Source organism: Struthio camelus, chromosome W, assembly GCF_040807025.1.
Source record: "Struthio camelus isolate bStrCam1 chromosome W, bStrCam1.hap1, whole genome shotgun sequence".
Taxonomy (NCBI): Eukaryota; Metazoa; Chordata; class Aves; order Struthioniformes; family Struthionidae; genus Struthio; species Struthio camelus.
Window position 1 is genome coordinate 66,290,749 of NC_090981.1, and position 15,627 is coordinate 66,306,375.

The 15,627-nt window shown below is 51.0% G+C and overlaps 1 protein-coding gene across 20 annotated transcripts in view; it reads left to right on the forward strand.

Annotated features, from left to right (window-relative positions):
• Positions 1-7,276, forward strand: part of LOC138060891 (CBP80/20-dependent translation initiation factor-like) — a 212,696-nt gene extending 205,420 nt beyond the window's left edge. For all 20 annotated transcript variants that reach the window (XM_068925331.1, XM_068925327.1, XM_068925333.1 and 17 more), the window contains one exon: positions 1,176-7,276. In XM_068925331.1, coding sequence (XP_068781432.1) covers positions 1,176-1,391 — 216 coding nt within the window. In that variant the 3' untranslated portion in view covers positions 1,392-7,276. The remainder of the gene's footprint in view (positions 1-1,175) is intronic.
• The last annotated feature ends 8,351 nt before the right edge of the window (positions 7,277-15,627 follow it).

The following is a 15,627-nucleotide window of genomic DNA, read 5'->3' on the forward strand; positions in this document are numbered from 1 at the left end:
TGAATCAGCGAGCAAATGAAGGAGCAGGTAAAAGGCAGGAATACCACATCACAGCCTGCACTTTGTTTTGACAATAGCTTGATTTTAGGTGGGATTTTTCAAAAGCAGCCAGCGCTGCTGCCTTTGAAGTCAACGGGAGCTGAACCTTTCCCTCCTACAGGAGCGGAGGGGAGGCCCGGTGTGAATGCTTTTGAAAACCTCGCCCTTAATGTACGGCGCTTGGCAATACACGGGAGAGCACGCTGCGGTGGAGGTTGTTTTGCAGAAACGACGGCGTCTTAACCACGCCTGAGCCGAGCAAAGCCGAGGCTGCGGGGCGTTGGGGCTCGCAGACGGCGGCGCAGCAGACCTCGCCGGCCTGCCCGTGCCGCGCGGGTCCGGCCGCGTCTCCGGTGCGCCCGCAAACGAAGGCGTTTGCAGCGAAGCCGCGGCCCGGCCTCCCGCTTCGCAGGTTCAAGCCGAGTCCTCAGACTGAGCCTTGCCGCACAAAACCTGACGGCCGCTGCAATAACATTAAGTAAAGCGGTTGCTGCTGTTCGGCAGGTTATGGGCAATCCGGGCAACTCTCCGCACACGCGCCTTGGGGGTCCCGACATGTGGGTCACGCTGTCGTGTCTGCACTTAACCCTTCCGCAGCGGGGCTGAGCTGCGGGCGCAGGGCAGGGCGAGGTGAGCCGGTGGCACCGGCACTTCCATCGCACTCCCAGAGGTTGAACGCGGGTGAGGAACTGAAGGCCATATTAAAAAGTGGCTGTTTTGGAGGGGAAAACAGCTCTCCTACGTAAATATTTCCCCATTAGTGCTGGAGGCAGCTCGGTGCGGTATCCACAAGCCGGTGAGTTGTTAGCCGCCAGCAACCACCGCACCATCTGTAGCTCCGCTGCCGCTTTTCTCCAGCCAGCGTTGCTTTTTCAGCGGCGCCGTATGCCCGCCTGCAGCTCGGCGCTCGTCCTCCCCCTTTAATAACCCAGGAGGGTCCCCGCGAGGCAGAGGGTCCCGCTCCCGTCAGCCAAGCCTCACCCTTCCCTGTCCCGTCCCCTGCTCCATCCCCAACGCGCCAAGCCCCAGCTGCCACCCGAGTCACACTGGGCAGAGGTGTAAAACTAAGCTCTAATGAAAGCCGGGGCGGCGACTTGCACGCTAACGCACGGCTTTCGCCCCGTCTCTCCCGGCAGCTGCAAAGCACCGGCCGACTGCTGGAGGAGCAGCTGCCCGAGATGATGACGGAGCTGCTGGCCATCGCCCGCGACAAGATGCTGTGCCCCTCGGAGTCCATGCTGACGCGCTCGCTGCTGCTGGAGGTCATCGAGCTGCACGCCAACACCTGGAACCCGCTGACACCCACCATCACGCAGTACTACAACAAGACCATCCAAAAACTGACGGCCTGAGGCGCCGGGCGAGGGCAGGCGGACGGGGGGCGAGCAGAAGACATGCACCTTAAAAGGCAACGGGATCGCAGCAGAGCGGGAAGCGAGGACCTTTCCGATTTCCATACCTAAGGAGACAACCCCCAGCATGCTTAAGAATACGTTCGTGGGGTGGAGAGGGAGAAGCATGTTTCTTTTCAGCCGTGTCGCCGAGTGCCACCCCTCTTCCCTGCCGCGTTTTTGTCTTCGGGTTTCTTTTATGAAATCATTGCTCAAGCAGCAGCGCGTCCCGCCGTGTTATTGTCTGGCCGCAGAAAGGACACGGAGGAGCTGAAAAGCGAGGAGAAGTGCGGGCTCGTATTGTTTGCACGCCGTTCTCCCGGCTTGCCCTCACCAGCCGGCGGGAGACAGCATGCAGCAGATGTCCCGGGCGGACAAAGCGAGCCACGCACTGCGCCAGACGCCGGCAATCGAGGGCTTTTGTCGAGCGAGGCTTTCATTCTTTCTTCTCCCCTCCTCTTGTCTTCGACCTTCTGTCCCCACCTCCGCTCCTTCTATCCTCCACCCCTCCAAAACCGGATCTGAGAGTAGGACGGATTTGTATTTGCACTGGGTTTTCTTTTTCGTAGTCGTTTTTATTTTATTTTATTTTATTTGGGACGGACAGTTGCGATCGACTTGGAAACGTGGAAGTGACACTGTCACGTGAGCTCAGAAATGGTTTACGTGAAGATGCGAAAGTGGAAGGAGGATTTTGAAGAAGTCCAAAAGCCACTGTAGAAGTACCGTAGCCACAGTTATCTTGCCAGTAACCTATTAGAGTAAGGAAAACTGTCTGCTCCAAGCTGGTAACTCCAAGAAACACAGGAGCCCTGCGGCTGTTTGCTCTTGCTGTTAAAGTCACAGCATCCCTCATCCACTAAACTGTAATCCATTTTTTTTTTTTGTAATTTTTTTGTTTCTGTCGAAAGAGTGCTTTATTGTAATTACTGTCACGGTTGTAATTATACATTTAAAACCAGGCCTGTTATAGTTGGGCCGAATAATGTACAGGGCAAGGGAAAAAAATGAAGACTTGATGTTCTTCTTTGGAAACTGGTAAAGAGAAGACGAGACGCTTATGGCATAAAGAAAAGCCAAAAATACAGGTTTCAAGCCTAGCTTCTAAGTAGCTGAATTTCCTACCTGGTGTTTCTAGATTTGCGTTGTGCGGTGGCGGCTCGAACGTGGAGCTGTCTGCGTAGTCTTACTGATAGCGCGTCCTGGAGGGAGCGAGTCTCATGGCATGGGAACGTGCTAAGAGGGTGGCAGTGCGCAGGGAGTGCCAACGGCGAGGAGCGAGGGCGAGGGCTAGAGGAGGCTGGGGAGATGAGCACTAGTCCCAAAGCTTCCGCAAGTTGGGCAGAGAACTGGCAGCTTCTGTGTGTTTGGTTTATGAAGTCTCTGTTCTGGCCAAAGTCTGTAATTTCTGAGAAGAGCAAAGCTGCCCTCCAAACACTTCCCACGACTCTGGGCCTGCAGCAGGCTGATGCCTTAAACTCCCAGCAATATGGACTGGAGAAGCAGATGTTCAGCAGGTTGCAGGATCTGGTCCTGTCATGTGTAGCACGAGGCAAGCGATATGTTCTAGGAGGGGTGAAAGCCTGGTGCCTATTGCTTGCGCTCAGACTAACTTCAACCAGATTTCTAAGTCCTGTTAACTCATTTGGATTTATTTCTGGATTTGGAGACCCGTTCTAGCCCTGTGTTTGAGACATGCTTTGAAGTTGCTCATTTCGGCAGCTCTCTGTTGGTCAGGAGGGGTTTGCCAAGCCATGACTTCACTTCCTGAAGAGTGACCAGGAAATGTCAGGACTTGGTAATTTCCTTATTTGCTTCTTTATCGATGCTTTTACTTACTAAATCACTTCTGGTGCTTATTTTGACAAAGTCTAACAGAGCTAGGGGGTGAAAGTTTCCCTTTTTTTGATCTACACGGTGGAAGGCGAGCAAGGGAAGTCATAACCCCGCCATCCCATCTTGCCCATCTGACTGATCACCGGTCGAGGGGGTCATGCAGCAAAGATTCGCTTGTGGCACCTACCTGAATTCAGTGTCACTGCAGGTCTAGGAACCCACTTAGGAATTTCAGAGTTTACAAGACACACAAAGCTGCAAAGACAGTTTGTGGTTGGATGAGGGCTTGAAACACATACATGTGTGGTTGGAGTATACTCCGATTCTTTCTCTCCATTTCTTCCTATTGTTCAATGTACTTTCCTTTGCCTTGGTAAGAAGGGAATTCTCTCCACCCCATGGAAGCGGAGCATGGCTTTGCCTGAACGCAGACCCGAGCCAGGCGCTCAGCTCCAGACAGTCAGGATCTGAACTCCACCACTAAACCTATTTTTCCAACAGAGATGCTGAATTTCTGCCAGCTTACTGAAAAGAACCAAGATTTCGGCCAGGTTTTTCTGGATGTTCGGTATCTCCTAGGGTGCCATATGAAGATACTGCTCTGTCTGTAATGGGGAGAAGCTTTCGTGCAGTACATGGCAGAATTTGAGGGACAGAAATTTCCGACAGAGAAAACGCTGCAGGAGGAGAGAATCTGTGTTTTATGGTTCAGTACTATTTGAACTTTTCATCTGATTGTCTGCTGATACCTCTTCTAATCCATACATGAAGCCAGAGAAAATGTTGCAGGGAACAGAAACTCCAATTTTCATGTCTATCAGGAGTGTAGCAAAATAATCTAACGTGCTGGACATCTCTGGAAAGACTAATTTCTAGGTTGTAGCATCAGCCAGAGATGCCTGGGGGATTAGCATGGTGAAGACAGCCACTTGTGTTAGATCAGCTCCATTAGTTCTGCTGTCAAAAGGCAAGACTGGTTGACAGTAAATATCTCTGGGAAGCTGAACTTCATCAAAGCAGCAAAACCCATCAGTATTGTGAGGATCAGGATTGCGTCCTTTGCTTTTGGCCTTTCCTGCTTTCCTGTAAATTAGACACAGCCAGTCTAAAGCGTTAATTAGGAGCTGTATCTATTCAGTTGTTGCTACTTTTTCAGACCCTGGGAGAAGACCTTAAAAACAATTTTGTCTTGATTTTTTTTTTTAAAGTACAGAAAAATGTAATGCAGGCACAGCCTGACAGGTACGTGTGCCAGAGAGCCTACCAGCAACCAGCTAGGGCAGTAAATCCTCTGGCGGCTGCCAGTTCTCCTCTTCCTGAACCATGGAGCAGTCAGGACTGTGGATTCTGCAGCTTCCCTCTTCCACTCTCCCCCTTATTTGATCTCTGAATGTAGTGAAAGAAGACAAAAAAAAAAAAAAAAGCCTGGAGAAGAGCTGGAGATTTTGTTTCTAAAACCTGAATTTTCACCCGGCACTGCATTAGGAGGCATTCAGAGGCAAAGTGCAAGCCTCATGACAATAATTCTACTTAAGTGCTTCCCCGCTGCCAGGCATGAGGGTTTATTCAGTTTTTCCTGTAGTTGAGATTGCCATTGAGGTGCAGTCCCGTAACCCAAGATGACCAGATTCGGGCCATGAAGCCTCAGTGCTGGGATTTCTCCCAATCTTTAGGCAGCATCTAAGAATTTCTTCTTATGTGAAATCTGTCCTTTTTAAATGTCGGTGATTTATCTCCAGCATTTCATTAACACACGTTCATTCAGACATTAACTGCTTCGTAATAGAGTACTTCGGTTGCTCCATTGATGCGTAAGAATCTAAATGTTGACCAAAAATGTATTTTTTCGTGAAAGTCTGTGCTGCCAATCATATCTTTTTTAAGTTCATCGGTGACAAGCCAGCGTACGTAAGGTGTCATTAACCATTGCAAACAAGTGACTCCCCTCCAGTATTGCCTCTGGTCTGAGGTTTCTCCTTGGATTTGGTTTCAGAATCCAGCGGCCACGCCTGAAGGTTGCGTCCAAAGGGGAAAATGTCGCCAGTGACTCACTGGTGCCAGTATCGCCCACTGGGGAAGGCACGCCGCGTTGGCAACACCTCCTAAAAGAGTTGTTTTGGTGCAGTAGGATTAGGGGAGTCTCACTTATCTCTGTAGGTGATGCCTGAGGAGAACACCTAGAGAAATTGTTGAGTGCTTTCTTCTGTTTTTTTGGCATTCTTTAGAAAAGGTCGCCAAAGAGTATAATTCTGTAAGGTGCATCAAGTGGATTTTTGAAGGTATGAAGCCACCGCGTACATCTCCTCATCAGTTATTAAGCAGATTTGCTCTTTGCTTCTCAGTGTACCTGGTTGGGGGGCTTCAGATATTGCCCCCCTACTGCTAAATCAGCCAGGAGGAGACTATCCTCCTTGGGCCAAAACCGTGTCAGGCCAAACCTTGGGCTGGTGGACGTGAGTGTGCGAATCACTGTCCCTTTACAGAGGTGCTCAGATGAAGAGCAGCTTCACGGTATGCCGAGCCACGCAGTGGTTAGTCCTCTGCCAGAACCCGTACTGTGTCCAATTCGCCTCATTCCTAGCAAAATTATTTCTGAACCAAAGGTTTTGCCTTTCTGCAAAGTGGTTCACGCCTTTCCCCATGAGGGATTGCACCTCTGTCTGGAGAAGACTCATTTGTATGGAGGTGAAATGAAAAAGGGGGAAAAATGGTGAAGTAAGCAATCTGCTCGGTTCCCCTCTTCTCCCAAAGGAGATTAATTAGTATCTATTCTTGGCATGATTGATGGCTTAGAAGGAAAACTTGTCAGAATAACTTATGATTTATTTTCGTGCTTATTTTTATAACATCCCTCACTTGGAAGTCTCTCAAAATCTTAAATATGATTTTTATTTCCCCGCTGGGTATTTTACAGCTTCACACTAATTTTGCTCTTCTCGGTGTTAGCTATTAGCCAGTCCCAGTGATACTTCTAGCATTTTTCAGGAGGAATGACACTAAAGGTTTTAACTATCAATAGCCAAGGGAGCTGTGGTGTCCTGCAGAACACAGACTTCACGCTAGCAATTCATTTTTTTTATGTATTTATTTGCATTTGAAAAAAGCAACATTTTTAATTTAATCAGGTTTGTTAAACTAAGCGCTTTAAAACAAAAAAAAAAAAAAGGAAAAAGGTTTGGGGGAGAATAAAGACTAGATATCCATACTAGATTTAAAAAAAAAAAAAATCATCATTTTCAGCATTTCAGAGACTGTTAAAACAAGGGAGCCAATAACTCTTTGTGGCAATTCAGTCTTGTTTATAGAACATCCAGACCCACTGTATGCTATAAAATGCATCATCTGAGTAATAAATGTTTAAAGCTTGACATTTCACCATCTCTTTGTTGGTATGTGCTATCAGTTTTGGTGGTCTGAAGAGATTTTTTTTATTTTGTTTGGCTGGGAACGGAGGCAGAAGTAAAAAAAGAAACTAGCCGCATCTGACTCGAACGGCAGCAGCAGGTCGGATCCTGCCCTCCCGGCGGGTTGCCTGGCCGCAGGCCTCGGCAGGAGGACTAAGCACCACGCGGGGGGCAGCGCGAGGGCATCAGGCCCCAGGGTATCACCGCTGTGGATGGGGCTCGAGGTCCGGTGGGAGGCTGGGGAGCTGGCGCGGAGGGTCCCAGAGGCCAGCGGGTACCAGGTTGTGTCTCTCATCCCAGCTCCGTGCCCGCCGCCGGCCAACCCTTCCCTTGCCCCCGGCGGCTTCGGTGGCGATTGAGAGCGTGACTAAATACCTCAGCGTCAGGGTTTTCTTTTGTTGGTTTGGGGGGATATTGTTCGTTATTTTGGGGAGGTGTTTGCACATTTTCGTTGCTGTTGTAAAAGTCTGCGGTTTAATATTTGCAAAACCTCACTTGCCGAAACTATCATTTTTATTATATTGTGGTTTCATCTAAACGGATGACAAATAGTACAACTATTATGGTGAATTGTGACATCGATCACAGAATAAATATGAAAATCAATGTTTGGACATTTCCTTTGCCTTCTTATTTCTGCCACCCCGCACAGGGGTGTTTGTTCCCGTTCCTGCGAGAGCCCAGGGCAAAGCAGCTGCCCCACGTGCCCGGACCGTTGCGCTCGGTGAGCCACCATTTCACCTCGGCGTTTCCTCACCGAGACTCTGGATGGACCAGCCTCCTCTCCCACTGCCACCATGGCACCTGATGGAGAGCCAAAGGTACCTGCTTTGCTGTATTAGACTAACTGGAAGTGTTTGCTGGGGAAGGTTGTCCCTGGGAATAGGAAATAGTGGGGACAACGGTGTGGATGCAAGCATGGGAGGTGGGTGGTGCCATCACTTGCTAATGACTGGGAAATAGCCAAGGCAGAGCCTGCAAAATCTAGGCTGCAACCAGCTGAGCAGCAGGCTACCCTTCACCTGGAACAGCCCTGCTTTGTCCTCATGAGTGGAGGCCATGTTTGGGTATCAAGCCTTTGGGTATTATATCCTGTGGGTGTCACTGGGCAGTGACTGTGCGGGCTGAGGAGGAGCGACCATATTTCAGCTGTCAGCAGGAGCCTTTTTGTCTCCAGGCTGAGTTTGCAGCAGGCTTGGGGAAGCCCAGCCTTCAAAGGCTCAGCATACTGGCTGAAGCAGCCCTCAGCCCAGAGGCACGTTCTTTGACAAAGAAATTAATTCCAGGAGACGGGGTGTGCGAGCCACCGCAAGACGCTCGTACCTTGTTCAGAGAGTAGGGGGCCGTAACCCGCATGCTAGCTCAGCTGCAGGAGTGGTGCTGACATGGGTAGCATTGAGCAAGGCTCTCAATGAGCCAGATGGCATTGAGCTGGGCTCTTGTTGAGCTAGACAGTGTTGAGCTGTGCTCTTGTTGAGCTGGATGTTGTTGCGCCAGGCTGTCAGTGAGCTCGATGGTGTTGAACTGGGCTTTCGTTGAGCTAAACGGCATTGAATGGGCCTCTCATTGAGCTGGGTTCTCATTGAGCCAGATGGTGTTGAGACAGGCAGTGTTGAGCCAGGCTCACGATGAGCCAGACAGCATTGAGACAGGCTTACGTTGAGCTGGATGGTGTTGAGACAGGCAGTGTTGAGCCAGGCTCACGTTGAGCCAGACAGCATTGAGACAGGCTTACGTTGAGCTGGACGGTGTTGAGCTGGGCTCTCGTAGAGCTGGATGGTATTGAGCTTGACGCTCAATGAGCTGGACGGCATTGAGCCGAGCTCTCAAATTGAGCCAGAGGATGTTGAGCTGGGCTCTTGTAGGACTGAACAGCAGTGAGCTGCACTCTTGTTGAGCTGGGCTCTCATTGGGCCGGACAGTGTTGAGCTGGGTTCTCGCTGAGCTAAATGGTGCTGAGCCAGGCCCTGAATGCTGCTTCCCAGCATGTGGGAACTGCGGTGAACTTGGCACACATAGCATCTGGCTCTTGGCCCCTTCCTCTGTATTGATTACGTTGATGTATTCATGTATTTGGCTGTGGCGGAGATCAGTTTAACATGTTGCATGGATTATTATGTTTTAACCTTTCGCCTTGATCCAGACCCCACCAAGTCCCTGCTGCCTGTTTTTGACAGGAAAAAGCAGCCCCCTCTGGTCTCTCTGGCTGGAGCATGGAGTCAGCCAAATTTCCAGGAACAAACTGGACTTTCTGACAGCAGCCATATCACCAACCTGACTCCCTGCGAATGGCCCACGTAAATTATTAAAGAAGCAATTTGCTCTCCTCTTGCTAGTAAAATCCATCTTTGTGCTGTAACCCCGGGCATGTGTCGTGGAGGACAGGTTATTCCCGTGACATTCAGCACTTCATCTCGTTACTTAGAGAGCTGCAAAAAGGGAAATCCTGCCCCAAGCAGAGAGATCTGGGCGCTAGAGCTGGCCATCAGGGCTCAACTTCATGTCTGCCCATCTCCCACTGACTGCGAGTTGCTGCAAAAGCAGCAACCTCCTGGTGCCGGCTTCTCCCCACTGAGCACTAATGCCGACCCCAAATCAGCAAGGATGATCCAGCAGGAAGTCAATCTGCTTAAAAAAAGAAAGCCTGCGGTTTCACTAAGAAGTCTCCTCTGGAAAACCCTTTTCGGTCTAGCTGCAGTCAATTAGAAATAGTTTTCAGTTAATTGAAATGCATGAGCTTGCCCAGGAACCTGCACTTGGTAGCACAGGTCGCTCGAAGTAAGTGGTTTTTGTGCATGTGTCATCAGGTTCTCGGGCTACCGTCAGAAAATTACAGGTTATCCACTTGCTGCTTCTTAAGAAGTTGCCACTCTCTCTTGCAAAATCCCGTACGTGACCACGCATGCGCTCGTAGATCATTGCGATGCAGCTGGGAAAAGATGCCAAAGCCTTACAGTAACTGAAGCAATCTAAGATGCTTTCTGTGCATGTTCCTAACCCCTTGTATTTTATTTCCTACCAGTAGCCTGTCTCTGCTGCAGTTCCCCAGTGCCATGCTCCCAGGCAATGTCCCCTTCCTGGGGACGTGGTGTTGCTCCACACCTGGGTTTGCATACTGGTTGCCATGCAGGGCTGGTTGAAGATGACTGTCTTTGCCGATACTACATTTTGGACATGCAAATGTAAAACACATCCACGCTGAGATTTGTGCTGGAATTAGCCTGTGATTCCCAGGGGAATGCAGCCCTATCTCCAAACAGGTTTTGTACTTCTGTAAGCAGAAGTCTTGGCCAAGCTGCAAATCGGCAGTGTCCCAAGGACCGTGCAGGAGCTCCCTCTACTCACTGTTTACCAGAGCCAACACTGATATATGGTCAAGAGGATCAACTGTGGCTATGACCAAAACTCCCTGGCACTAAAATGCAGGAGGCTTTGCTGGTCTTTTACTGAAGATAAGGCAGGTGGGCTGCACATCCCACCTCTGGGGATGTAGCTGCACCGAAAGGCAGCAGATTTGATGTGGTGGCTTGCAAGATAGCAAGCGTGTCCCAGGACGGAGGTGACAACCAGTAAACACCTCCAAACTGCAAGCAGGCTTTCCTGGAGCTCATTGGGGCACAGCCGAACTGGCATGAGGGATCCAAGGCATCAGCGAGTGAATCTTCCGAGCCTGTGAGCCACCTCAAGGCTGGAGGCAGCCACAGCTTGGAGGTGGGGAACCATCACATGCTGTGACCTACCAGGTGGTGTTACTCGCCAAAAACACAGCTGAAAGGGAGTGCAAGGGTGGCTAGTCCACCCTTTCAGCCCAAAGCAGGACCAACCAGCCGGCCTTGTTCTCAGGGGACGTTGGGCTAACTTACTTCTAAAACCTCCAGTGAAGGAGCATCTGCAGACCTCCTGTTGCCTCCCCAGGCATCTTCCCATGGTAGGCTATAGCCCTCTTAGTCTACATGTGCCATTTCCCAAATCCATGCTCTGGCCCATTGCTCATGCTATGGACACTATTCTGCCCATAGCCTGATGATGAAAGTATCCACTCTCACGCTGGAGAAGATAAAAGGCCTGTTTAGTCCTTCTGCAGATGATCGCCATACTCGAGGTTATTTGGATAACAGCATGGAGAAAAACAATAACCTGGGTTGCGTTATCTCCCCTTATCTACTGAAAAGCCGACTCAACGAGGAGTCGTTTCTGTCATGGTACTTTTATGCACTCCTGGACTGTTCCTGTGACTTCTGTCACTGCATCAACCAGGCAGGAGAGAGTATTGCAGCGAGCGAGACAAATTTCTTCCTGGACAGCAGGAGTTTTTTAAATGAGAAAACAACATGTAGCAAAGATGAGACTTTTTGGAGCAGATCGATGGTCACTGCTGCAGTTCTGAAATATTTTAGGAATATTTCTGTGCATCTCTAGCAGCGTCCAGAAACCCAGAGAGCAGCAAGTAAAGAAACCCCATGAATCATCGCAAGTTCACTTTGCTTTTCTAAAACACGGCAAACCTGCAAAGAGCGAGGATGTTTTACTTTCCCAACAGCTCCGCTTCTAATAGTGAATAATGACCGAGCTTTTAAATGCTCGCACAAGCGGCAAAGCGAGTAACAAAGATAAATCCCATCTAAGTGACAAAGCGAGTTCACACTTAATGCGACGGCATTGCTGCCGTGTTCACGCGCAGAAATGTAGCTTAAATGATTATTGCTTTGGCAAAAGTAAAAACAGAACGTTACCAGGCAGGATGGGACAGCGCCAGTGCTCTGCCTTTGTAATTAAACCCTTCTCTGGGGCTGCATTTGTTAACAGCTTTCTTTCTTTAGTGTCAGGGACAGCGAGGAAGCGATTTTCCTCGCCAAGAATCACTGTGCCCGGAGTTGGCCAGAGCAAGAGATGGCACCACGGAGCCATCACCCTAGAGCAAAGATGCCAGTGGGATCTCGGCACAACCGAGCGAAAACGGGGCCAAAATGTGCCCGTGCACCCAGCCTTCGCCCCCCTCACACGGCTGAACCCTTCGTTTTTGCCTTGCAAAAGGCTCAAAAGAGGCAAAAGCTGGGTAACGACGTGACTCATTCGGGGGATCTTGGTACGCTTCATCGGGGCTCGGCGCCCGGCGGGTTGAACAAGCCCCGTCCCACCGTCGCTGTGCTGGAGATGAGTCACCATACCCTGCTGTATGAACGCCCTTGGCGCAAGGGCTGAGCCTCATTGTTTCACTGCAACCACGCGATTTTTTTTGCCAAAGCCATTTGGCAGCAAATAATGTCCGTTAATTACTGTGTTGATTTCCGATGGTTGTAGGTTCTTTGGACACCAGAAGCATTTTTTCCATGGTTGAGGAACAAGCTCTTCAGCTTTGGGTGCTATCACAGCATTAATAACAAGCAGAACAACAATAATAGTAATAACACACATGGCAAGAGTAGATGGCCTCTTCCTTTTGGATCCTCCGCTGCGATCGTTAATTATAAAGCCAGAGACTTGCACAGCAAGTGACGATTCAGTTTAGCTTTCTGGCTATTGCAAACCACAGGACTTCTCCAAATTAATTCCTGACCTTCTGGGAAAAAAAAAAAAAATCCCCTCTTTCTTTAACCATTTCCAGGAATGCAAAAGCCACTTACAGCTCTTGGGGAGTGGCTCTAATTGTCCTCACTGTGAAACAGCTGCCCTGTGTTTCTAGGGTGAACGTACCCGGGGGACATGCCACCAAAATGCCGAGTCCCCCTCAAGAGGAATGCCGAGATGTCATGATTCCGTTCCGTCCTCAATTGCCCGAGCTTTTCACCAAGCAAAGCATCTCACTTCGGTGTGTGTTACATTGCTGTAGCAATAACATTTAAACACAGTGTTTTGACTTGATTAGCCCAGACCTTTTCAACAACTTCCCGTTGCGCGTTCCTGTGAGAAGTTTCCGTTTTGGTGAAGCCGGTGCCGGAGAGCGGCGATTTTGCACTTGCTGCAGAGCGAGGAGAAGCCAGGAGAGCCCAGTTTTGGTGAGGGTCGGAGGCGAAACATGTTGGAACCGGGGTAGGGGGAGAGGGAGAGATGATTAAAGGTGTGTCAGCGGATGGGTTACAAAAACCTGGCTGCGGGTTGTATTAGGACAAACTGGTTTGAGGGCAAATGCTGTAAAATCTTACTCTGGGGAGAGAAAGACGGCAAAGGTTGTGAAATATAGCGCACGTACTGGCTTACAGCTAAGGCAACTTCTATCCCGAGGGCTGTGTTTTACAATGATTGCTAGAAGTCGAACCCTAGTTTGCAGGGCTACCTTGCTCTTCTTTTAAAGCACAAAAATGAAGCAGACGGGGTCGTATTAGGAAGCAAAGTTTTGTGCTGATTTCCTAAAGACAAGAGGCAGTCTGGTTTTTCAAGGGGGCGAGAAGCATTCGGAAGACGATTGTGTCGCGTGCAGAGATTGCAAGTGCTCATCGCCCCCCTCTCCCTTGGAGTAGAGCTGAACTGTTTTCACCATAGTTGCATGGGCACGTCCACCTATATAGTCCTCGCAAAATCTCACTGCTGTTTTTTCTGTGACCAGAGTGAAAACGGTGCTGCGGTGGCAGTTATTTTCGTCCCGAGAGCCACGCGTCGTTTATTGCAATGGGGGAGCCTTGGATGACAGCGAAATCTCCGCTACAAAGGCAAAAATAAAGCCTGAGCCCAGGGAGGGCCGGGCCGGTTCGCTGGATGCATCCCATGAGGGCCTCCGAGGGACCCTTGGATGAAGCAACGGGGCTCCTCAGGGGGGCTAATCCCAAATATCCCTGCTCCGTTGGTTAGGATGTTCCTATTCCCCATGCCAGCACTGTCTTTAAGAAGCTCTTTGCTCTCCTGGCTATGCTCGCAGGTCCATGAAGACGATGCCCTAGGCAGGTCTGTGGTCCCCTCTGGTCCTGTGTTCTCCCTCCAGAGCAGCCCATAGCCTCCTTTCTCGTAGCCGGTTCCTCCCAATTGCTCCCCTAATTACCCTCTTCTCCAGTTTAACTAATTGCCTGCGTGGCACTGGATCAAAGGTCTGTTCCTAAGGGAAGCAGCGGAGAGGGGGGGAAAAGCGGGGGGGGGGGGGGGGGAAACCCAGGCGAAGGCTTACAAGTCCGGGATGTGACGTGGATTTGCCCTTGCACGTCCGGCAATCCTCCGGGTGGCCCCGGCCGGAGATGCTCGGTGGCCGGAGCGTGCGGCAGCGGCACCGCCGGTCTTCCCGTGCGGCCGCATCGGCTGAGCTTCGCACGGCACGCGGGGTCCGGCGCCGCGGGCTCGGGGCGCCCAGGCGTTTCGGTGGAGCGGCTTTCTGCTGGGAACGGTGGGAACCACCGAGATAAAATTAGAACAAGGCTGAACTTTATCTACGACTTGAACTGAAGCTGAACCCGGCCCTGTTTTGCTTTTTTTTTTTTTTTCCCAGTTCGAAAAAGTTCACGGGGAGGAAGGCTGGCGGGGGAGGGGGCCTGAATTTTTTTTTTTAAGTTGTTCTTTTTATGGTTTTGCTGGAGCGTGACTTCCTCGTCTGCGTGGAAACGCTGGGGCGCCGCCGAAGAGGATCCTCTTGCAATATTTCCAGTTCGGCTGGACTTGGTCTGGCGCTGCCTCTCCCGACCTCCACGGCCCAGTCCTGCCGGCGGCTCAGACGTGCCTCTCTCCAGCCTTCTTCTTCCATTTTTTCAATTAAAAGAAAGAAAAACAGCCCAGCTGCCTGTGGACATCAAATCCCGAGCGAGCTGCTAAGAAAATGAGCACCGACTGATGCTGTGACAGATCTGCAGAGCCATCTCCAGCCCAGAGAGGCACCCAGGGCCATCACTGCTGGCCCTGAGATGCTGCCGCAGACACGAGGGCCACTTTGCTCCTGCATTGCATGGCCCAAACACTGCCACGGTCACTTATTTCATCTTGGATTTTTGTTTCTGGGTAGCTTTCCCAGTCCTTTCCCAAACTGCCCCTACCTCACCCCAGTGTTTGTCCTAATGACCCGTCCCAGGGAAGGGAAGGCAAAGGGGGAAAATGGAGTCCTCTAGGTGGTATGACGCTGTGAGAGCTGCTGGAGGTAGCCTCAAGGGCTGTACTGGAAAATTGAAGTGCATCTGGGAAGGTTCCCAGGTGCTGGAGCATGCTCGGCTGCTCCTCTACCGCTTCGAGCGCTCTTCGGCACCGTTTTGTCCCGCATCGGCTCCCTGGGCCTCCAGCCAGCTCCCCGGCATGGCTGAGGGGTTTGTATAGGCTGAGGGGTTCGTACGGGCCCGGCGCTTATCCCTTTATGCATGGCCACCCCAGCATGGAGCCTGGGTGAATTTGGTGGCCCCAAAACCTGCCAGGCGGCCTCGGATCCAAGGATGTGCTTCACCTGCCAGCGCAGAGGTGGCTGGGCTCTCAGCTCCGTCAGTGGTGGCACATCCAAAGTGGCCAGGAGTGCACCCCAGCACTAGAAAGCCATTATCTCCTGCTGCAGATTTGCTCGGACCACCCTCAGCATGGTTTTTGCTCTGGCCACGTAGTTGTCCCCAAGCACCACTTCCACCCCGTGCTCAGCATTGAGGTTCCTGATGCTCTACTGTTACTGGTCATGAGCGGTCCCAAGCATCGGCCTGGAAAAACGGAGGACTTGGCTCTCTGCTGGGGGTAGGGGGGGTTTGGCCAAAGGACATCTGCAGCCCCATGCCGGAGACCATCTTTGGGCAGCAAGGTGGTCCCATGCTGCTCCATGCCTGCACTGGCCCCCCGGTTCCCGATGGGTCACCAGTAACTCCTGACCGCAGGCAGCCTTTGCGGAGACCTTGTCATGTTTGCTGCGGGCTGAAAGTCTGAAACTGGTTTTGCATAGTCTACTAAGACCGTCTGAGCAGCCGGCTGGTCTAGAAGTCTCTTCCTTCCTAAATTTCCCTATGATAATAGGAATAACGTCCAGTCACTGGTGGCCAAACCAGGCTTCAGAGGAGCCCCCAGAACCAGAAACG